Source organism: Strongylocentrotus purpuratus, unplaced genomic scaffold (genome assembly GCF_000002235.5).
Source record: "Strongylocentrotus purpuratus isolate Spur 01 unplaced genomic scaffold, Spur_5.0 spur5_scaffold_9, whole genome shotgun sequence".
Lineage (NCBI taxonomy): Eukaryota > Metazoa > Echinodermata > Echinoidea > Camarodonta > Strongylocentrotidae > Strongylocentrotus > Strongylocentrotus purpuratus.
The window spans coordinates 29,410,794-29,434,915 of record NW_022145615.1 but is presented as its reverse complement, the minus strand read 5'-3'; the positions used below and the strand labels follow the sequence as shown (position 1 = coordinate 29,434,915).

At 36.9% G+C, this 24,122-nt stretch overlaps 1 protein-coding gene across 3 annotated transcripts in view; it reads left to right on the top strand.

Annotated features, from left to right (window-relative positions):
• The window catches only part of LOC582487 (fibrillin-2), an 88,382-nt gene that overhangs the window by 35,817 nt on the left and 28,443 nt on the right, over positions 1 to 24,122 (top strand). For all 3 annotated transcript variants that reach the window (XM_030977242.1, XM_030977243.1, XM_030977241.1), the window contains 24 exons: positions 2,710 to 2,832; positions 3,597 to 3,812; positions 4,460 to 4,585; positions 5,088 to 5,213; positions 5,663 to 5,788; positions 6,346 to 6,534; positions 7,424 to 7,549; positions 9,918 to 10,070; positions 10,986 to 11,075; positions 11,556 to 11,681; positions 12,452 to 12,577; positions 13,204 to 13,329; positions 14,438 to 14,563; positions 15,146 to 15,268; positions 15,833 to 15,958; positions 16,826 to 16,951; positions 17,624 to 17,752; positions 18,334 to 18,456; positions 18,976 to 19,101; positions 19,601 to 19,726; positions 20,637 to 20,762; positions 21,534 to 21,704; positions 22,580 to 22,651; positions 23,399 to 23,524. In XM_030977242.1, coding sequence (XP_030833102.1) covers positions 2,710 to 2,832; positions 3,597 to 3,812; positions 4,460 to 4,585; positions 5,088 to 5,213; positions 5,663 to 5,788; positions 6,346 to 6,534; positions 7,424 to 7,549; positions 9,918 to 10,070; positions 10,986 to 11,075; positions 11,556 to 11,681; positions 12,452 to 12,577; positions 13,204 to 13,329; positions 14,438 to 14,563; positions 15,146 to 15,268; positions 15,833 to 15,958; positions 16,826 to 16,951; positions 17,624 to 17,752; positions 18,334 to 18,456; positions 18,976 to 19,101; positions 19,601 to 19,726; positions 20,637 to 20,762; positions 21,534 to 21,704; positions 22,580 to 22,651; positions 23,399 to 23,524 — 3,153 coding nt within the window. The remainder of the gene's footprint in view (positions 1 to 2,709; positions 2,833 to 3,596; positions 3,813 to 4,459; positions 4,586 to 5,087; positions 5,214 to 5,662; positions 5,789 to 6,345; positions 6,535 to 7,423; positions 7,550 to 9,917; positions 10,071 to 10,985; positions 11,076 to 11,555; positions 11,682 to 12,451; positions 12,578 to 13,203; positions 13,330 to 14,437; positions 14,564 to 15,145; positions 15,269 to 15,832; positions 15,959 to 16,825; positions 16,952 to 17,623; positions 17,753 to 18,333; positions 18,457 to 18,975; positions 19,102 to 19,600; positions 19,727 to 20,636; positions 20,763 to 21,533; positions 21,705 to 22,579; positions 22,652 to 23,398; positions 23,525 to 24,122) is intronic.

Here is a 24,122-nt window from a genome sequence, read left to right as displayed (position 1 = left end):
ATATTTGCTCCTGCGACAGTTGTGTTACATCAATTTCCCGTACCAATCAAATTCGTAACTCAAACTCTGGCCCAACACCTAAACCTAACCCTAACCCAATGCCTTCTACAAACTTAAGCCCTAAGCAATTGTCGCTGGAGCAAATGTCAGATCACCATGACACCTGACAACATCTATAAACAAAAGTAAATGTATTATATCATGATATTTATATCCATTGAATTTACACAACTAGACGTTGTGGCGTGCGCCTGTAATCCAGCTAACAGTGGAAGTTACAAACTGATTCAGCTGAGGACACAGGTTCGAAACTGAGTCACGTCTTTCGGATGGTGACGTTTAAAGGTCGGTCCCCAGACTTAAATAATCGTATATGATTGATACACGTCTGTAAAGACACAAAACACACACACATAGTGGCAGGTTTATAGAAACATTATATGCCAGAGGATGTCCGACTCTGATAACTGATTTGTTATTCAAAATAAAAGCCTTGTTGTATGTTGTCTTTTTGCTTGCTTCTCCCTTGATTTTTACAATATTATGTAACGCTTTGAACTTTGAATGAATTGCTCCATTGTGTGGCACTATTACATGCAGCTGCTAATTGAGAAGTTTATTAATATCAAGATGACTGTTAACGAATTTGTTCTGAGCATGTAGTTTCACCCTCATTGCTTAGGGTAATATGCCTTTGTAAATGATCTGATACAAAGAAAGGTTATTTTCCTACGTAGTGTCATTTCTCTTTAACTCTACTCTAAAGAAGTGTAGGCTACATGTATGTCTCCCTTTAAAAAAATATTTTTTACATTGTTAGCACAAATGAGCGGTGTTGAGCTTCAATGCAGATATCTGCATGTAGGCCAGCATGTACAAGATAGCTTGTCCAGTACTCTTGAATACTAAATGTTCATATATTAGAGGTATTGAATGTCATATAATCATGATTTATAGGCCTCGACATTCCGTCATGTAGCCTGCTCATAAAGATATTCACACCGATCAGTTTGATTCTTACTGTAATGTGAAATATGCGATACAGATCATTACTATCTGAAAATGGATGCAGCCTGGTATTCAGACTTTCAAGGATCAAAGTTGTCAGGTTCCCATAAATTTGGACGAATGTTTATTTACAGATGTGAGAAAATGTTGAATCCATTGTTATTAAAAACAGGGTAGGATTTTCCACTTTGAAGGTAACCATTACCCCCAAGAGGGATTTTTTCCCTTTAAGCCAACCACCCACTCCCCCAATTCAAGCTACTATTTCAGATATTTCCTTTGGCCTCCCATTCTCGAGTCCTGCTTCTCTCTCTTTGACTCCCCATACCCTTCACTACATTTGTGGACAGAAAATGTTCATTATACTACTAGATCATATGCGAGAAAGAGTGAAAAAGACATAGACTGAGAGACAGAGGGAGAGAGAGGAAGAGAGAGAGAGTGTGTGTGTGTGTGCGAGAGAGAGAGAGAGAGAGAGAGAGAGATAGATAGATAGATAGACAGAGACAGAGGGAGAGAGAGAGGAAGAGAGAGAGAGAGTAGGGGAGAAAGCTGAGCTTCTGTGTTCATGTCAATCACTTTGACCTTTAACCTATGAAAGCTACTGGGATGAGCCTGGAATTCTTGTTGCAAATCGATACAGGTGCCTGGGGACCTAGTAACCCCAGCAGACTCAGTCTTATAATGAGTTATACGAACAAAACTAGGATTTTATAGATTCCTCCCCTCTTTCTGTGTCTCTATGCATGGACCTAGTATATTCTTGCTCTATGTCTCCCTTTATCTGCCTCTTGAACTTATGCTCCCCCTTTTAACTAAGTCTCTCTTCTCCTCTCTCTCATTCTCTCTTCTTCTTCTATTCTGTTCCTTTTCCCCATCACTCCCTTGCACTTTCTTTCTCCCTCTCTCCCCTACCTCCATCTTTCTTTCTTACTCCCTTTTTCTCTCTGTCTCCGTGTCTAGAGCTCTTTCTGCCTCCCCCCTCTCTCTCTCTCTCTCTCTCCATCTATATATCTATCTCCTGCATTTCTCTCTTTAATTACCTTTCTCTTTTCCTTTTTTATTCTTATCCTCTTCCACAACATTTTGTACTAATAAACAAGCCTTTGTGCACTATATTTATATCAAGACAACTAAGGCCATTGACTATCTAATGAGAGCCAGAACAGAAGGGCATTCCTCTATATCACATTATATATAATATATAGTGCCCTACAGGCTCACATTGGATGATAATATACAATCATAATTCTATAGGAAGACCACCACCAAAGGGAGACAAAAAGTGGTCTTTATTAGCAGGTGGTCTTTGTAGACAGGTTTACTTTTACAAGTTCCAATGACACACATTATTCCAATGAAAGAAAAGAAATGTAGTCTTTATAATTAGGTGGTCTTCATGAAGGTTTGACTATGTACTCTTCTCTTTCCTCATTTGCTTCATGAAGGTTTGACTGTATAAGTTTTTCTTTCCACATTTGCTTCATGACGGTTTGTCTGTATAAGTTTTTCTTTCCACATTTGCTTCATGAAGGTTTGTCTGTATAAGTTTTTCTTTCCTCATTTGCTTCATAAAGGTTTGTCTGTATAAGTTTTTCTTTCCACATTTGCTTCATGAAGGTTTGTCTATATAAGTTTTTTCTTCCTCATTTACTTTGTGAGGTTTGTCTGTATAAGTTTTTCTTTCCTCATTTGCTTCAGATGTGAATGAATGTGCTCAGGAGACCAATCCATGTCCTCTGGGTTTCTGCATCAACACGTTGGGAGGCTATCAATGCCAGTGCCCTGTGGGTTATGCAACAGGACAGGATGGCACCTGCGTCGGTAAGTAATCATCAAATTTGGTTTTTAGATAGTAGAGCTGGAGAATAAGGTCAGGTAATTATTGTTTTAGTACAATAAAGTATGAGCAATTTGAGAATTTGTCAATAAAATTTACTTTGTACCTTTTTATCTAAGTGTCTTGCTTGAAATGTCATGAAATACTAGGAGGTTTGAAAACCTTGTATTTACCATATTACTCAAAACAATTGAATACTTAGAACATGCAAAACTCTCAAAGTATTGCTTAATATTTATAAAGAGAAGGTCAAGTTCTAGTAAAGGTGATAAAGAACTTGTGAGGTTTCACGCTCTCTTTATATTAGTTTGGAAGAAAATGGCAGAAAAAAATGCGCTCTGAAAATGATTGCTCTTCAATACCAACACTTTTGAAATATGAAAGCTAGCTATTAAACAAAGTGTGGACCAAAGGCTCATGCCACACATGTATGTGGTATAAAGGACATGTACTCATTTCAGTGTGCAGCGTATGAGATTTGGAGAAAGTTCAGTGAATTTCTCATTCAAATTGAACGATGATTCCAAAATTCCACAATGTACACCAAATCCAACATATGTAGATGTACGTACGACATGAACAATCTTTTCCCAGTTGCTTTGAGACAGTGCATTTCAAAATGTACATGTAATTTCATTTTGTGAGTCTCCGTAAGAACTCACATAAGAGAACTCACCTTGCGTATGCGCAGTCAAATCACTTCTTCACATGGTTTTACTGAGAAGTAACTAACTAATGTCTTATTCAGAGAACCGTCGTGGCTTCTGTTTCTTGGACGGAGACCTTGGCCGATGCACCCACCAGTCTATGGGTCAGATGACCATCTCATCCTGCTGCTGTAGTGCTGTCCTACTCCAAGAGGCCCTGAGCTGGGGACCAAACTGTGAATCCTGCCCCCCGCAGGGTACGCTGCAGTTTGAGCAGCTCTGTAAACATGGCACCGGGTGGACAAGCCAGAGAATCAGTAAGTCACCTCTACAAGATTCAGTCGCTTTAATCGTAATACAGTCAAACCTGTCTATAACGGCCACCCAAGGGAAACACATCAAATGGTCTTTGTAGACAGGTTCCTTTAGTACATGTTTCAATGAAAAACCATTTTCAAGGGAAACAAAAAATGTGCTTGTTGTAGACAGGTGGTCACTAATGCAGGTTTGACTGTACCAAAACTTAGATAACCTGGACTGGAGTCTGTGGAAAATTTGTTCAATGTCCAAAATCAAATCATATCCAACAGGCTTATCCCACTCAAAATAGTTCATGCATGCAGACCTGTTGGACTGCTTTCTTATAAAATAATTTTGTTTTTGGAGCAGCAAACAACAAATTTGTTAGTTGTTGTTGATTTTATTTTATTTGTTTTATATTTCTTTCAGTTTATTTTATTTCATTTCCAGGAACATAAAGAAGTATAATAATAACAACAAAGAAATCAGAAAACAAAGCACAGTAATGAATACAATAACAAAAGAAAGAAACAATCAACTATTAAATGCCTGTGGATTACCAAAAGAGCAGTAAAATTACAATAATTGTTGTTCCTGTGTATTAAATAGTGGTTCACCATCTTATATTTGGAAGATTAACCACCTTCTTTTGTGTTTCATGTAGATATCAATGAGTGCACACTGTTCAACAACCTGTGTGACAATGGCGTCTGTGAGGACTTGACTGGTAACTACAAGTGTAGATGTAACTCTGGATTCCAGCCCCAAGCTGATGGCAAGGAGTGTATTGGTAAGTCGGTAAACCTTGCTAATGGTTTATAGTCCATGGGGCAAAAGAATCTCCCAAAGGTCCCCTCCCTCCTTCTGGCATAATTCTAGAAGACTATCTTGTGTTAGCCAGGACTCTAAGCTGTCAGAATCTGTTCATTTACCATAAGTTAGTTGTAGGTAAACTGTAGTCTTTCCACATTGTAAGTGCTGCCACATTTCTGTCACCTTGGGAGGTGTTTTCATAACGCACTGTTAAACAATGTTATGGCTATGATTCAGAATTAATATCTCACAATAGCTTTGAGTTTTAACGATCTGGTTTTTGTTTAGAGAGAGACTATTTTTTCATGATAAAAGTCCATAGTTTTTATGCTATGGTTGTGATTCTATCAGTGTGATATAACAAGATGTCCACTGAGTTCTGTAATTTCAACAAATCATTAAGACCTGTTTGAGGAAGAAATATATACTAGTGCATGATTGCATTGTCTTACTTAATATCCAATTTGCCCTTTTTTCAGATGAGAATGAGTGTTCTTACAACAGACTACTCTGTCACAATGGTGCGTGTAGAAACACCCCAGGAAGCTTTGTGTGTGAATGCCCAGATGGCTATGAATTGGATGCAAGGAGCTCAGTTTGTCAAGGTGGGTTTTCATGATTATAATAATCTACTCATATTAATCGAAGAGAAATTACAAACATAATGATGAAAAAATGTAACTGTAAGACATGTTGTTACAGAATTAGATGTTCCAGATGTGTAAATGTGTATTTCTAAACTCTTTTTTGACCAGTTATAATGTGGAAATTGAATGTCATTTTGAATAATGTGAATGAAAAGTGCATGTAATGTGCAAATAAATGGAAGTGTTTAATATAAAACGATAGTCATTTTAGTTTAGCACCTTAATATATATTTTTTCTGTTGTGTATTTAAAATTATATTGACCAGTTTTCTATTAGGAACGTTGATTTGAAAGAGAGGTTTTAATATCACATAGCTCAGAATACGCAAACTATTGTATTTCTAGAAAAACCTTATTAGAATATTAACAGTATTGTTTGTTCATACATGTACATTTTCTCCTCAAAGATGTCAACGAGTGTCAGAATCCAAGTCTTTGCAACAATGGTCGCTGTATCAACACCAGAGGGAGCTATCGATGTGAATGTATCTATCCCGGCACTGAATTAGACCCCACTGGAACCATTTGTGTCGGTAAGTCTCAAGTTATCATATGAAGGGTAGTTGTTGGCAATATTCATGTTAGTAAAATGCCCTACCTTCTTTCAACGAACTCCACTTAAAAATGGCTGTATTCAATATTAAACCATACATGTAGGTGTCTTGTGTTATATTGATTTATTAACTTCACATTCGTTCACATGTAAGGTCAAAGAATTGAAGGCACTTCTCAATTATACTGTAATTTTTCCATTTGATTTTCTTGCGTCCTCATTCCTCTGTTTGTTTATTTCTTTTCCTTTACCTTCTGATTATACCTGCCTTATGCATTCCTCTCTCCCTCTGTTTCCGCCCATCGCATTATTTTTGTCCCCTCCTGTATTATTGTATGTGTATATTTGTCTATGTCTTTTGTTTCTCCATCAGTATTGTTTTCCTTGCCCTTCTCTCTGTCCATGCCTGTATCCCACTTTATTTGGTTTTATCTCATGTCTCCTCCATTTCTTTATTCATATCATATCTTATTTTCTTTGAATTCATTTTGTAAAGTCAATTAATGTCTCCTAATTTCTCTGTGTCTCACCCGACAGATAACCGCATTGCCACTTGCTGGACCCGCATCAGTAACGGTCAGTGCGAGGCTGACATCATGGGACCAATGAGGAGAGATGAATGCTGCTCTACCTTTGGCCGAGCTTGGGGTAGTCCCTGCGAAGCCTGCCCTCTTGCTTTCGGTGACTGTCCTCGGGGCTTCTCTGAGATCAACAGTGAATGTGTTGGTGAGTTGCAGTAGTAGTGGTGGTTATTTTACCTGACTGCTAAGAAAGCATAAATGCTTGTTAGTAATCAACCAGAGGACCAAAGGCTTTAGGTCCTCTCTGAGGGACCTGGTAATGAGGATTAATGCCTTACTAAAGGACACTAGCACATTGACTTGGTTTCGAACCTGGGTCGCCAGATTACAAGACCACTGCTCTACCAACTGAGCTATCACGCCTCCTTATAGTAAGACTGACATTGGTGATTTGGTTTGTACTGCTGGTTGCAAGTTCGAAGGAGTAGGAGAAGGATAATGTCAGACTATCTGCAACAACAAGAAATATGTGACGAGACATTGTTACGTTTTTACACTGCAGTAGCTGAAAACACTTTCAAACATTCACATCAGTGATAGAGTAATCCCCAATCAGTGATCCATGTTGAGAAGACTGGAGAATGAGAGTGATTGAAAGCTTGCTTTGTTTTTCTCCTAGGTATAGGTGCTTTTTGATCAATATGTAGATAATGTTACATTTTTCCTTATCAATAGTTTACAAGAAATGTGAAAATAGATTATGGTTTTATCACTTGTTCATGTACATGTAGCCAACTAAATCAAATTGATGAGTTCTACCTTATGGAGGAAAGAGTCAAGCTACAAGTAGATTATATATTGGTGTACTATAGTTTTTATAAAGACATATTATGTATATACAGTCAAACCTGCTTTGGTGACATTTTTTGTTTCCCTTGAAAAAGATTTCTCATTGAAACATGTACTATAAGCACCTGTACATAAAGACCACCTGCCTATAAAGACCACTTTTCTTGTCTCCCTTGGGTGGTCTTTATAGACAGGTTTCACTGTATATGTACAATGTGTAATGTTTTGATGTTTATTTACTTCAGATCTGAACGAATGTGAACTCAACCCGATGGTGTGCAACAATGGGCTATGTGAGAACACTATGGGCTCCTACCGATGTGTATGTGAAGAGGGACTCACCCTGGATACCTCCGGAAGAAACTGCGTCGGTGAGTTAGCTCTTTACGTTAGTGGTTTGAAAGCTTGGCCAGGTCAATAATAATAATAATAATAATACATAACATTTATTAGGCGCTTAATACTGATGTTTCTAAGCGCACAGTGTTCTGATTAAGAGAAGACTATAACCCGTAGAATTAAATTAGAAGAAAAAGCAAAAATACAAAAGTAACATAGATAAGGTAAGAAAAACAGTGGCAATCAACTAAATAAAGACAAATATGGTGCGCACCTCCATTGACCGACGCACAACTGCAATTTACAATTTGAAAAGATAGGTTTTGAGTAGAGATTTGAATTGAGATACAGAGGGGGCGCAGTGAATAAAGGCGGGCAGTTTGTTCCAGAGAGCGGGGGCAATAACTGAAAAGGCGCGGTCACCATACCGGGTGTTAGTGCGGGGTCCAGGTGTTAACAGTAATGTGGAAGATGAACGAAGTGTTCGTGACGACGTACGGGAACGTAAGGATATGAGATCGGAAAGGTAAGAGGGGGCTAAGCCATTGATAGCTTTGTAGCACAGGAGAAGAATTTTGAAGGATATGCGGTGGTGAATTTTAAGCCAATGTAGTGAGTTCAATATTGGAGTTATGTGCTCTGATTTACGCGAGAGAGTCACAAGCCGAGCAGCGCTATTCTGTATCCTTTGAAGTGGGACTAGATGTGACTGAGGGAGGCCAGAAAGAGAAGAATTACAGTAATCGATATGGGTCGAGACAAAAGCATGGACTAATTTTGAAGTTGTGGGTCGGTCAAGTAGCCTCCTGATTCTACTGATCTTATATATACCAAAGGAAGCAGACTTACAAATATTACTAATGTGTTGTTTGAAAGTAAGATTGCTGTCAATATTTAAACCAAGGTCACGCACAGAAGCACAACAACTGAGAGAGCCATCACTCATAACAAGATCAGGAAAGGGGTCTGAGTTCCGAAATTTAGAAGTAATATGAATCATTTCAGATTTTGAATCATTAAGGCAGAGACAGTTTTGAAAAGACCAGGTTTTGATTTCATTGAGGCAACTGGTGAGTTTGTTCGCGGCTACTGTCCTGCTGTTTGGGTGAAGAGTTACATAAATCTGGGTGTCGTCTGCATACATAGTGTGTTGAATATTCTGATGAAGGTTAATAACATTTGAGAGAGGGCTGGTGTAAAGAATAAACAGGAGGGGGCCGACCACGGAACCCTGAGGAACGCCGCAGATGAGGGGAAATGATTCCGAGTTGGTGTCATTGATGATCACCTTCTGAGTTCGGTGCATGAGATAGGAGCGAATCCATTGAAGTACGGTGCCGGTGATGGAGAAGTCGTTCTCTAAGCGATGGAGTAACAGGTCGTGGTTGTTAGTGTCAAATGCGGCAGTGTAATCAAGCAAGATGAGGACAGCTTCATTACCCTTATCTACAGCTAGAAGTAGGTCATTTAGGACCTTGACAGTTGCAGTCTCAGTAGAATGATGATTCCGATAGGCAGATTGGTGGATTGGAAACAAACCAAGATTGTCAATGTGGGCTTTCAGCTGTAGTGACACAATACGTTCCAAAACCTTCCCAAGGAATGGCAGGTTTGCGATGGGCCTGTAGTTCTTAAGTCCATTCGTGTCGAGACTCGGCTTCTTTAGGAGGGGAAGAAGCAGAGAAGTCTTAAAAGACTCTGGAACTATTCCGGATGATAACGAGAGATTGAACAGTTTGGTTATGTGAGGAAGGAGTTCATCGAGGACTTCCTTTAGAAGCCAGGTAGGAATCGGATCTAGCTTACAGTGTTTAGAAGGAAGTGAAGTGATGAGCTTCCTGACTTGTGAGAGGGATACAAGGCAGAAATCAGAGAGTTCATGACGAGGGCCTGGAGCAAAAGATCTTGAAGCTGGTGCTGGTACTACATTAGGGAAAGAGGATACAACTTTGGCGACTTTTTCCCTGAAGAATGTAGCAAATCTGTTGGCGAGTTCACTATCAGAAGAATGATCTGGAAGAGGTGAAGATTGAGTGGGCGTTGAGAGTGTCTTCACAAGACGAAACAGTTTAACATTTTCTTCAGCATACATACGAGTGCTCGTGAACTGAATAATCCCTTTCTTCTTAAACTATTGAGAGAAGAGAGAACAAATGGCATAAGAAAGGAAAACAAAGAATTATGTAAAGTCAATTAATGTGTTGTAGGCTAAATGAGAGAGTCATATTCACAGACATATTGTACTTATCCATCTTCTATTTAACATTTTCTTCAATTTACAATACTCACCATATTCTCATTTGTTGTGGTTCATTTTCTGAATATCTGTTCATACCATTCCTATTCTCTCCTTTGTCTGTATCACCATCATGTTTTCTCTTTGTTCCCAATGTCTTTCAGACCTGCGTTCTTACGAGTGCTTCTTGGACTACTCTGAAGGCCAGTGTTCCAGTCCTATCCCGGGTCTCTACAGGAACTCTGTATGCTGTTGTTCATTGGGCTACTCTTACGGTGACCAGGGAAGATGCTATGAGTGCCCACAGGAGGGCAGTGGTATGTTGACCGTCATACAAATGTTTCTAACATATTGTGTAGAAGTGAAGGTGTTTCACAAAGATCCTAAGTCAAACTTAATTCCAAATTGGACTTAAAAATCATGGAGAGCTATTTGTAGCCTTAAAATAAAATAGATTCAAAAGCCAAAATTCAAGTATTTTAAACTTTTTATAAATTCCACATCAAGAACATGAAATCTCCTTGATAATAGAAAATATGAATGATTTGATTTTATGCCTTTTAAAAGAATTTGTACAAAATCTTTTCATAGATGCTAACAGCTTTCCATGATTGTTAACTCTAACTTAGGATCTTCATGAAACACCCCCCCCCCAGGGCCTTGTTTCATAAAAATGGTTATCAATAGCAAGTAACAATAGTTGTTATAAGCTACTGAAATCCTTGCATTTGATTGGCTGTGAGCAGATTTGTCATAGATCTGTGGCAGTTGTTAATTGATAACAAGTTTTATGAAACAGGGCCCAGATAACATGTGAGAAGGATGAAAGATATTCAGCCAAAATTTCAATCTAGTGAAGTTTCAATTGTCTCTGTTTGTGTTTATGCACTTTGCAAAGATCAACACATGTTTTGCTTTTGTTCAAAATATAAATTTTGTAAGGAAGGTTATCAATGATTTGTTCACATACTGAATTGTTAGACAAGATAATTTAGTTGATACAAATTTGATGATTCATTGAAGATTTTGAAAAGCTGGCAGCAGAACAAGAAGTCACCCTAGAATAATGTAGTGTTTTTAAAAGTCGGATTGGGCAAAATATGTTGAATTTCTCTAGGGAATAAGCATTCTAAACCCTTAAATGGAAAAAAAAGGATATTCAATTGCTTGATTGTTTGTGACATATTTTTGTCAAGTGTCTCTTCTTTTTTCTTTTTAATCCTGCCATGTAGTTGAGTTTGATGTCTTATGCCCAAGAGGACGTGGTTTTGCTGATACCAGGCCGCGCCCTGATCTTTTGGATGGCACTGTCTACATCAATGGTAAGATACGGATTACAAGCTGCACAGTTGAATATTGGTTAATTTTCTTGAGCAAGTTGCAACCTGTCTTTAAAATATTGAAAAAGATGTATTATCTTTACAAACAAACTCTTTTAGTGAAAATTTAGGGCTATCCAACAAATGATAGTATTCAAAATTTGTGGAAATGTACATTTTGATTTATTTTTGTTTTAAATTACATGAATTGTTGATATTCATTAGTAGGATAATTTTTCTGAAAAATTCTTTTTTTCACAGGAGCACTTTAGGGTTCTCTTTTTACATGTGATATTTTTTTTTGGATATGATTTTTATTTATTTTCTTCCCCAAGTTCTCTTTTAGTTTTTAGGTTTAAAATGCTTTTTACTCTTGTGTATTTTTTGTCTTTCATTGCTAGTTACTCAGCAAAATGTATATTTAAAATTCTAAGTGCTTGTAATATTATATTCATAACCTCTTTGTGCTTCTTTTATGTACAGACATCAATGAATGCAACGCATATGATGGAATCTGTAAATATGGAGAATGCACCAACATCATTGGATCCTATGACTGTGTATGTGATGTAGGCTTTGCTATGGATGAGTTTGGCTATCAGTGTGTGGGTAAGTCTAGAAATCATTGCTGTCAATTATTCCAAATCAAATGTGCAACAATTTATATTTCATTTTCTTGGTATATCGTTCTCTCCATTTTTTCCTTCGACCCTCTCTCTGTCTCTCTTTTTTGCTCTATTTCTTGCTCTTACGTTTCTTCTCACCTCTTCTCTTTCCACCCCCCCCCCCCTCTCTCTCTCTCTCTCTCTCTCTCTCTCTCTATTTAATACTCCTCTCTTTTTTGTAAACTTGTTCATGATATAAATGGTAATGATCATTTTTTTTTTAAATACTGAAACCTGTGCATGCTAATGATGTAGATGATAATGATGTTGCTGTCTAGCTAATAATTTAGGGGTTATCAAATACATTTTCTGAACTTGTAAAAATATTAATTAAAATGTGGGAATATATTGTAATATCCTGTTTAAGGGCTAAATTATTTTACTTCAACTGAGTCCTTCGGGTTTCTCGTGATATGATGACAGACAAGATGATTTAGACATGAGCACTGAGCATAATCATGATTAAAAGCCCCACTGTACTACTTATAGCTACTTGCGCCCTCTATATAGCAAACAGTGCCTAATCGGTGACCATTGGTCCTCCATGATCCTCATTTCCCCATGTTAATTGAGAGCTACTTTGATGAGATAACCACCTGTCAGTGACCATGCAGGGAGTTCTAATCCCTCCTGGCCAAACTAGTGCAGATAGGCTTTAAGATGGGGTAATACATGCAGTTCTTCTATGTAACTTTACACCTTTCTTTTCTGTAGACATTGATGAGTGTCGAATCACATTTGGTGCCTGTGGGAATGGATCCTGTGAGAATACTCCTGGAGACTTCAGGTGTAACTGCTATGAAGGATTTGAAGCTCATCCAGTTATGCGCTCATGCATGGGTATGTATGTACGAACTCATCACAGACAATGAATACATGTAGGACTGAATGAATTGGCTGTTCTTCTTCGATTGGCATCATTGATCATTTTATTTATCAGTTACACAGCAATTTTTTAAAATAATTTTTAATACAAAATATTGTGGTCAATATTGGTTATGTTTTAACATTGTGTTTGTTGAGGTTTGGCATTGATTTTTGTCGTTGGTTTGCTGTTTCTATTATTGTTGCTGATGTCTACAATTAACATTATAATAATGAAGATTGAGAATTTCAGAAGTCATTATATGTGTGAAATTCTTACATTTCTAGTAATGAAATCATAAGCCAAGAATGTCAATCACTATTTTGTTGCACTTTCACAACATTTCCTTATCAGCTAGGCCCCATTTCATAAAACTTACAATTGATGGTAACTTTGCCATCAATTGCAATTGGTAGCAGGGCTCAACAGCCAATCAAAATCAAGGTTTCCATGGCAGTGACCATTGATGGCAAAGTTACAATCAATGGTAAGTTTTGTGCAACGGGGTCCTGTGTTCATGTAGCTTGTGGACTAGTCAACAATATCTTTCATTTCATGAGATTATGAGTGATGGTTTGATGTTTGTTTTCCATCATGTTAGATATAAACGAGTGTGAGACAGTACCAGGTCTCTGCCGAGGTGGCTCCTGCACTAACTTACCAGGAATGTTCAGATGTGACTGCCCCTTGGGACAAGAGCTGACACCAGATGGACAGGCTTGTAGGGGTAAGTACTCATTAAAGATAAAGTTGAGTTCTGGTCATGTAATTGCATTGTGAAAGAAACGTTGTGGAATCGATCAGAAAAGGTTAACCCTCTAGCATATATATACTGGTGTGTACTGGAAGGTTCTGGAATCATCAAAATGATAAGACATTTTGCCTAGTCTTTGTAAAGTTACAAGCACTGTACACAGAAAAATGTATATGGGGCTACACGAACATGTGACATAAAAATCCATCCCGATTTTTATGATATCACACCTGTATATGCCATATTTAGAATATGAAAGCATTTGAAGAGCCATGCTTTCAGGGAACATTTTTTCTCTGATGTTCTTCCACACTTGCATAGTAACAGTGATAACGCTCACAAATTATTTTTCACCTCTTCCCAGAACTCAACCGTCTCTTTAAGTAGTCATAAACTGTATCCATTTTTCAAAATTTGATTGGATTATTGATTGATTTTTGTTACATTGGTTGATTGATTGGTTCATTATTTGATGGATCAATTGGGTTAGTTTTGACGCAACTTGTTGGGTTGGTTGTTTTGGTTTGCTTTCATGTGGTTTGAATGTGCGTTCAATCAAGTCTATCATACTTAGAAAGCAAAGTGTTATGTTTACTGATACATGCAGCAAGTGGTAGACTTACAAAAAGGGACTAAAACTCTGGCGAAAAGTGATTTAGAATGCACTTATGCACTAATTTGGTGGAATCTGAATCAATTAGTTTCTCAAACCCTTGCATTAAAAAACTGAGAATTTTGTGCACCTTCAGATATTTACAAGGTGAGTAAAGGAAGATCCAGTGCTCTGTTTCACAAAACTTGTCATCAGTGACAAATGACAGTTTTTGTTATAAGTTACTGAAATCCTTGCTTCTGATTGGTTAACAGCAGAGTTATCACAGATTTTTGTCATTCGTCATTGAAAAAAGGTTTTGTGAAATGGGGCCCAGAAGAGATATACATGTACAAGTGATTAAATCTACCGGAAGATGGAAAGAATGTAGTAAGTTACATAGTTTACGTCATCTACCATTGATGCATATTACATTTTGAAGAACCATGTTATTACCAAGGTCTGTTTCGTTTTTATGAATTCCAACAGATATCAATGAATGCTCCATCAGCACAGGTATTTGCTCCAACGGTGAATGCCACAACATCGTTGGTACCTACCGATGCATGTGCAATCCGGGATTCAGGCCAACAGCAAACTACAGGGCGTGTGAAGGTAAGTTCAAGTTTTATCCATTTACTGTTTCTAGTCTGAATATTGACATCCTAGTTTTAATTAAGGTAGGGATTAATTACAAAATAATGTATAAACTTAAAACCATTTTATTTGGAATGTAGTAATCATCAATTCCTATTAAACAATCATATTGAATAATTGAAGGTGACAAAGTCATTACAGGTTAGAAATACATAAATGATCTAATATTTCGCAAAGATAATTGCATTTTAACCCCTACAAACAATTTAGTTATTAACAAGGCACTACCGGTATTTATTTATAAGACTTCCCATATTTTCTTTTGTCTTCTCTGTTGTAGGTCTAGACACAACTAAATTTTAGAAGTGTAATCTTAGGTGTATGCATTCCATGTTATAAGAAAAAAGAGCAACTCCTCCATAAACTGACTTGAGCAGGGTTTTTACACTTTGAAAACTGAAAAGGTTAATAAAACTTGTATTTGTTTTATATTTTACATTTGTCACTTTCTGTACAAGGTTACAGTTTGTATATTTTTGATTTATTTTAGTATATTTCTTGTAAAAAGCTTTGTGTTCCTTGTTTTTTTTTCTCTTGTAGACATGAACGAATGTGATATGGACAATGGTGGCTGCGATCATAACTGTGTCAATTCACAAGGAAGTTATGAATGCCAGTGCCAATCTGGATATTCATTGAGAGTCAACGGCAGAACATGTGTTGGTGAGTTGCTTGCTTCTATGGTTCTTTTCTTTGCAGTGGACAAGTGATGACAATATTTCTTCTATTTTATCTAATATCTCCTCTTTTTAATCTTTTATAGTCTGCATAATTACACAAAAGCCTTTCTGGATGTGGATTTAGTGTCATAGAGTACTGTATAATGTTTTTTTTAGCACTTACCATTTTAATATTTGTCTTTATAATCTAGATTGGTGTAATAATTACTGTTTCAGCTTTCAGCTTTTTTCTTACCATGCACATGACTTTGCCCCACCAGCAGTCCCTGATGTGATTGCCTTGATTGTTATGACAATAATATGCTTCTTCTTCCAGTGTAAGTGCTGCTTCAAGGTAATGAAGACAAATGCTTTCAGGAATGTAGGCACTCTTCATGTGCTTTTAAGATTAAGACATCAAAATGGTTCTTCTAGATGTACATGAACATTAATATTTCATATTAAAAGTGTCATTTCATGTTTTTCTTTGGTTAGTTCAACATCATTTATTTAAAATTCTTAGCCCTTGTTGATTCATTGATTGTATCATTTTGTATGAACTTTTCAGATATTGATGAGTGTGCTGACAACCCTGATATCTGTGGTGGTGGACAGTGTGAGAATCAAGAGGGAGGCTACCTATGTGATTGCTTCGTGGGTTTCAGACCAGCAGATGACTTCAGGAGCTGTCTAGGTAAAGATAATGTTCAGTTCAATCGGCAGAAGTCGAATAATAATAATAATAATAGTAATAACAATTGGATTTATATAGTGCCTTTTCCAAAGGATACAAGGCGCTGTCTCTTAAGACTATCAACAATTTAAGAGGTGTTGTACAGGTATGTTTTCAGTTTTTTGAAGAAATCTAGTGAAGTACTATTTCTTAAGAATGAGGGAAGTTTGATCCAGAGACGCAGGGCTAAGGACTTAAAGAATTTGAAACCAGCCTGTTTACGGTATTTGTGAACGACAGAGGTTGGAGCTGTTGGGACTGCAAAAGTTTTATGCCAAATTTGAAGTGTAAATATCCCATGTTTTGCATAGTTTGATAAAAAATTGTTGATTCAAATTAAGGAAATTTCAACTTATGCAGAGTTTACTTTATTTCATTTCATCTGCTGAAGGTTTTTGATAGGAAGATGGAGATGATGTTACTATCTTGAGATCTCTCACTGCTCTTCTGTCCAATGACACACAAATTCTGTTTGAAGGTTGTTTGTCTAAATGTCTTTTGATTCCCAGCGCACAGTATCTTTCTTTAATTAGCATTCTCTGCATTTTCTTCTTTTTTTCTTCCAGGAAACATGAAGTGAATATTGGTTCAGAATATTTAAGTCACATGTGTGTTTGAATAGGAGAGAGAGAGAGACAGAGAGACAGACAGACAAATATATATAGAGAGAGAGAGATTGAAATTATCTTGAATTGATAATATACAAGTAACAACTGTAGTCCACATGTCAATTGTCAGATGTTAAAACAAAAATTCCTTTCCATTGCCTCCAAACTAATCGTTACTGACTACATTTGCTTTTCTTTTGCAATATTCCTTTCGACATAGATATTGATGAATGTAGTACAGATGCTGGTGTCTGCGTTGCTGGTGTTTGTAAGAATACCCGGGGTTCATTCACCTGTCAGTGCTTTGAAGGATACTCTATGAAACCAGGCATTCCTGGATGCTCAGGTAACTTACAGTTGTTTCTAGAATAAGAAATAATCAACTGATGGGAAATGTTTCATCCTTTATTCTTTAAAATAAAAAATTGAATTGAATTTGTGTCATGATCTTTTTTATTTCATTTCATTTAAATTCTTTCTATTGCATCCAAATCTCATCTTTTTCAGAAGAAACTCATTGTAAAAATGTGTACAGTGTATATAATGTACCGGTAGTTGGTATCCCGAATAAAGCAAGTAGTGAACTCACATCACTTTTGATTCTAAGAATGTGCATATAAAGATGAAATAGTTAACTTGTAACAGCACCATTAATGCTATCACGGAAGTAAGCTCCATCGGCGCATCACTAGGCTGGAATGACATAATACTTTACTCAAAGCCATGGAGGCCTTGACTTTGAAATTGTTTCAGGACCAGTGTTCAATCCTGTTCTTTCCAAATATGTTTCATTGGTGTATTTCATTATCTATCTTCATAATCATTTCCTTCTAAGACATATTTAGTTATGCTCTAGTCAAAATAAAATAGTCAGAAAATAGTTTAGAAACAGCACAGAAAATATGTTTATGTTACTATTTTCAACTCTAAATATATTTTTCATCTATCTGTTGTTCCAAAAAGTGAAAAACAACCAAGGTTAACATTGCTTTTTTCTTCAATCTTGTTGTCTCCGTAGACATTGATGAATGCATGCTACAGATGCACCAGTGTGCCATCAACTCACAGTGTGAGAATACCATCGGCTCGTTCCAGTGTCGCTGTAACCCAGGCTTCATCGTTGATGAGAATGCTAACATCTGTATAGGTAAGTCACAACCCATCGAGTTATACTTTGATATTTGTTCAGGAAATCACAATTCTGAAGAAAGGAGGAAAAATTGTCTATATATGATATGCTGTATAAGTACATGTAGGCGAACGCTTAATCCTATTGGATCAATCTTTGATCAGAAAAGTTCTTTGAATCACAGTTCTTGTTTTCTTTTTTTAATCCAGTCTTACTCTTAAGTAGGTGATACCATAGATAGAGGAGATTGAACTTATTAAATATTTAGATTTTACTGTTTATGTAGCATTGACCCCTGCTAATATCTACCATACTGTAGTTGAATTGATATCACAATTTCTCTTGTTGTAGAAAGTTGCATGCTGTTGAAGAAAATATTGAGGGGTTTTTACATGTACAAAATCTTGCACTCCATTTACCTACTAAAGATGCAACAAATATCTCCATGGTAATTCAGTATGTATCTTCATCGGTTTATTTCTGTGAAGCATGCAAAGACTCCAAATTAACTTTCCTGGTAAAGCACTAAATACTTACTACCAGTATGTTTCAGAATGTGAGCTTGTTAATCTCGAAGACCTCTTCTCTTTTCCTCGTAGATGTGGATGAGTGTGAAAGCTCCAACCATGACTGTCATGAAGATGCTCGCTGTGTGAACATCCCTGGCTCCTACCAGTGTCAATGTAATCAAGGATTCATTGGAGATGGTCTTTCGTGCATAGGTAAGTTGGTTTAGTTTCCATTTGTTTTTAAATTGAGTTTAATGTATAAACTAAAGGCATCACATGGTCAAAATATATTGCATTTTTCACTGGAACACATTTATATCTGCTACTATAGGTGGTGTATCCATATTAAAACTGGCTACAACATTTCTGCTATTCAATTAGATTTTTTTAAGGAGAAGGCCTCCTGTTTCATGTATCTTTTTTGTCTCTGTCATGTTTTGTGTTCTTTGTTATAACATTGATTGATTTCTTTAATTTTGTTTTTTTCTTCTTTACATCCATAAAATCGCTACAACATTTATTGCTATTTCATGGAAATTTTTCAGATAAGAGAGGGCCTTGTATCAGTATTTTTTTGTATCTGTCGAGGAAATTGTCATGTTTTGTGTTCTTTGTTATAATATTGAATAGTTTATAGTCTATTGAATAATTCTATGATAAAAACGTTTTATTGATTGATTTCTTAAATTTGATTTTTTTTTTGTCTTCTTTCTATCTATGATATCTGAATAGATGTGGATGAGTGCATGCAGAACCAAGCCCTGTGTGTCAATGGGCAATGTATCAACAATCCCGGTGGTTATGTGTGTGAATGTGAAATGGGATTCTATCCAACCGAGCGCAGAGACAGCTGTGAAGGTAAGTTCTACTCCAATTATTTCATCACAATAATAAGTGGAGTTTATCACCATTGATCTTTACTTTTAAGCAAGCAAGTGTTAGATGGCTTATGGAAGATGGCAGTGATGATCTGAGTGTTGGAAAGAGGAGGCAATCGTGTTCCTATTCCCGAGATAGTTGAATACTAATCATCTGTTTGTCTCCTTGCTATACGTAGTAACCTTTTAAATTTGTTCATCTGTTTCCGGGCCCGTTGTACAAAACTTACCATTGATGGTAACTTTGCCATCAATGGCAACTACCATGGAAACCTTGATTGTGATTGGTTGTTGAGCCCTGTTACCATGGTAGTTTCAAAGTTACAGTTTTATGCAACAGGGCCCAGTAAAAAAGGACAGTAATCCCTGACCCATCATCAATTGTTAGCTTCATTGTTCTTTCCAAGATCCTTTCAAGTTGATTTCCTAACAATTTCAGTATCATATTCTTTATATAATATCTTTTTGTAATTGTTTAGACATTGACGAATGCTCCAACTTCCCGGATATCTGTGTGTTTGGTCAGTGCATCAATGTACCAGGAACCTTCCGATGTGAATGCAACCCAGGATATATGCTGGATATAGGAGGAGGCAATTGCACAGGTATGTCCATTCAGTGTATCCCTTATATGAAGAGCTCGGTTCCAAAAGGTACTATATTCATTTAAGTCATGCATTTTAACTTGCATACAGTATGAAAGATTTTAGGTTCCAAAAAGTACTACATCCAATTTCGGTTCCAAAAGGTACTACATCCACTAAAATTTAAAAAACAAAAAATTCACGAAAAATATTTGTGCAGACTTAGATTATTTTAAAGAGTGGTTTCATACTTGTATCATACAATAGTATAATCAGCCAAAGTATTATTCCAAACTGACATTGCTGACTATGATAATTAAAGAATTGTGTTATCAGAACTTGAATTTATCGATGTACATGTAGTACCTTTTGGAGCCGAGCTCTTCATACGTACTTTGATATTTAAAAACAAAAACTGAACTGTCGTCGACAATGTATAGCACTTATGGCCTTTTTGCAGACATCCTACGAATTACAAATGAATGTAGAAGGAGGCAATTGCGTAGGTATGTCGAATCCATGCATCCTTGTCTGTTTTTTCATATTGAAGACGAAGATTAACAGCAGAATACCCCACCATGCATCAGTACTACCGGTATGTTTTAAGGTCAGGGTCAGGGTTAGGATTATTTATGTGGTGGGATATTTTGTAGCTGTTCCCCAAAACAATGCTCAAAGAGGCTTCTGAATTCAAGATATCAAGTTGTAAAAAGATAAGTTAGGATGTTAGACTGTTAAGATTTCCTTCTCATTTGTCTTTTTATTTTCTGATTTTATATATCAGTTTGGACAGTTCTGTTATGTGAGCCATCTGCTGTGGGTGCTTCTGTGACACACAGTGGCACGAAAAAGGCTTCTGGTACATGCAAAAGTACTTTCTGATACAAGAATTTTAGTTAATGAATACTCGTGTTTTTTTGTCTTGATTTAGATGTGAATGAATGTGAGGACCCTGGCACATACTGTGTTAGTGGCCTCTGCACCAACAGCATGGGATCCTACGTCTGTGAGTGTCCTCCAAACTGGGTGCTATCTCGTGATGGAACAACTTGTGCTGGTAAGATTAGTCTCTCCTCCTCCTCCCTTTTTTCCCCTCTCTCTCTCCCTACCCCTCTCCCCCCCCCCTTCCCCTTTCCCTTTCTCTTTCTCTCTCTCTCTCTCTTTAGACATGTTGAACAACTTTATGATAATAATAATACATTATATTTATAAAGCGCTTAATTTTAATGTTTATAAGCGCAAGAAAAAGAAGAAAGGAAAAGGAAGGAAAAGTGAGAGATACCAAAGAAACATGTTAAGAATATTGAATTACAAGTAAACGGCAAAGAAGAATATGACATTACACAAAATAATGACTACATCAAAATTATTTGAAATTATAGATAAAGTTTGTGTCATCCATGTCTACGTTCTGTCTTTCATGTACTTTCTGCTCAATATTCTCTCAATCTGTTTTTTTTTTCTCTCGCTCTTGCTCTATCTCTCTCTTTCCATTACTGTTCTTTTACTCCTCCAAATATGGAAGTTAAAATGCAAGGATATGCAGTGAGATGGAAAAAATGTGACTTGCTTTTTCTCTCTCTCTCTCTCTCTCTCTCTCTGTATCAATCCATTACTGTTCCGTTACTGTTCTTTACTCCAAATATGGAAGTTAAAATGCAAGGATATGCAGTGAGATGGAAAAAATGTGACTTGCTTTTTCTCTCTCTCTCTCTCTCTCTCTCTGTATCAATCCATTACTGTTCTTTTACTCCTCAAAATATGGAAATTAAATTGAAGGATATGCCGTGAGATGGAAAATTTATGTGACTTGCTTTTTTTTCTTCAGATGTGAGAACCGGTTTGTGCTACGCCCATGGCCCAGGGGCGGAGTCTCGACTTGATGTGAACGAATGCAGTCTCCTTCTTGGTACCAGTATCCCAAGGACTAAATGCTGTTGCTCAGAACTTGGCAAAGGCTGGGGAGATCCATGTGAGCTGTGTCCTCTAGTCAATACCAGTGAGTTCCGTCTAATTTATGTTCACTTATTCTTATCAAGTCAAAGCTGTCTTAAAGAGAAGGTTGAGTTCTGGGAAGAGGTGAACAATAATTTGTGAGTGTTATCATTGTATTATGCAAGTGTGGAAGAACATCAGATAACAAATGTTCCCTGAAAAGCATGGCTCTTCAAATGCCTTAATATTCTAAATATGGCATGTAACATCATAAAAATCGAACAAATTTCTTATCATTTTGATGATTCCATAACATGGCAGTACACACCAATACTTATATGCTAGATGATCACCCTTTTCTGATCGATTCCACAATGTTTCTTTCACAATGCAAACGCACGTCCAGAATTCAACTTTATCTTTAAGGGTTGGTCAGACCTCATCCATAACCATAACTGTTGTTTATGTGGAAAAATGAATTGGAAATTGTTTTGGTAGGTCAGAACTCAACTATTTATGCAAAGGAGCCTCCCATAAACATTTTATCGCTCGGCCATCAATTTCTTTTAGGGTAAGTAAAGCCTCGCCGATAACATCTGTGAGCTAAAAATTGCACTCCTTTGATGTGATGTCAGTGGCAGAAGAAAGGATGGAGGTTCTATTCATAGCGTTTGATGGACAGAAGCAATGCATATCAGCGAGGTCTGACCAGGGCTTTACCATCTATCAAAATATAAAGACCATTTTTCATGTCTTCCTCAAGTAATTTTTGTATACCAACAAAGCAGATTGATATGAATTGATGGGATAATTCAAAAAGAGTTCCAAAAAATTGTGATTACATGGAACGGTACGAAAACAATTAAACTCCTCAATGTCATCTGCTTATCATGTAAATATAGCTTTCAACACAACTATGATGTTCTTTCTTTCCTACAGCTGAATTCTTCTTGCTCTGCCCATATGGAATCGGTGTACATATTGATCCTAATGCCACCCGCCCAGTCAATGGTATGTACAAAGATATAAATGCTGAAATGTCACATTCTCTTTTTTCTCTCTCTCTTGAAAAATTATAAATATATTTACAGTCAAACCTGCTTTAGTGACCACCTGTGGCTCTCTACAAAGACCACCTGTCTACAAGGACCTCATTTTTTGTTTCCCTTGAAAATGGTTTCTTATTGAAACATGTACTAAAGGAACCTGTCTACAAAGATGACATTGTGTTTCCTTTGGGCGGTCGCTGTAGATAGGTTTGACTGTATTAAAAAGCACATGCGCAGTGCTGATCTCATTAAAATTGACTTGTGAACCTTTAGAATGTCTCCCAGGCTGTCTGATAGATGTACATCGATAGGTCATATCTTACTATTATAGCAAGAAAGAAATCGGGGGGGGGGGGGGGGGGCGTCAGCGTTATTTCATATCCAAAACAAATTTAGCTAGCTGAGGAGAAATCATTTCTCATATCATTACTTCACAGAAAAAATACCATATACAAGACATATAAGTTTTTCAGGGCAGCTCTTAACAAAACTGTATGTTTCTATGGTAGAAGAGTCTGGTTCCTGCATACTAATACCCCCATCGAGTGATAGACAAACAGGAAAGAAGAAATAAAAAGCAAGAAAAGAGAAAAAGCAAAAGGGAGAAGGGGAAAAGTGCACCCCCCTCCCCCTAATCAGTAGCCTTATAAATTTGCATGCTATTTTCCTAGTGATTCTGTGAGTCAATGAAATATTGTTTCCTTCTCAGAAATCAACCAGTGCCGGGACTTCCCCAACATTTGTCGCGGTGGAGAGTGCCAGCAGGTAGAGGGATCCTTCAGATGTGTGTGTCCTACAGGATACGAGTATGACTTTGAACAGATGATGTGTATTGGTAAGTACTGTGCCATGCTGCTTCGACAGAACCTAATGGTTTTATTTACAGTTTCCCCAATTCATTTCTATTGCTGATTAACTTTGTATAATTCCAGTATATTTATAGACATGTTTTCCATTTTGAGTGTGTTCTCTGTTTTCTATATTGTATATAATCTGTATCTTATGTGTTTTTTATGGATTTGAATTGAAATAAAACTTGAAACTTGAAACTTGAAGATAGAATTAGAAATGCCCTCATATGTGCATGTTCCAGAGGAGGAACAGATATGTGTGTAGGCCGGTAAGAAGAAACATGGCTTCATACTTCATAAAGAAAGATGAAGAAATACCTTCAGATGTGTGTACACAACACGCTTTGAGCGTGTTGCAAATAGATGTGAACATGTTGGACTGAAATTGGCATTTGTATCGTGCAAAGGTAGGCAGTAGTCAAAAATATAATTCTTTTAGTATTTGTCCATTGAACCCCTATCAGATGTTTGAAGGGTAAGCCTGATCGAACCTTGCATGGTGAAAATTAAGCCTGAAATTTACCTTCCTATGCTTATTTCAAGGGTTAATGATACAAGGTACATTTTCTAAATCAGTTTATT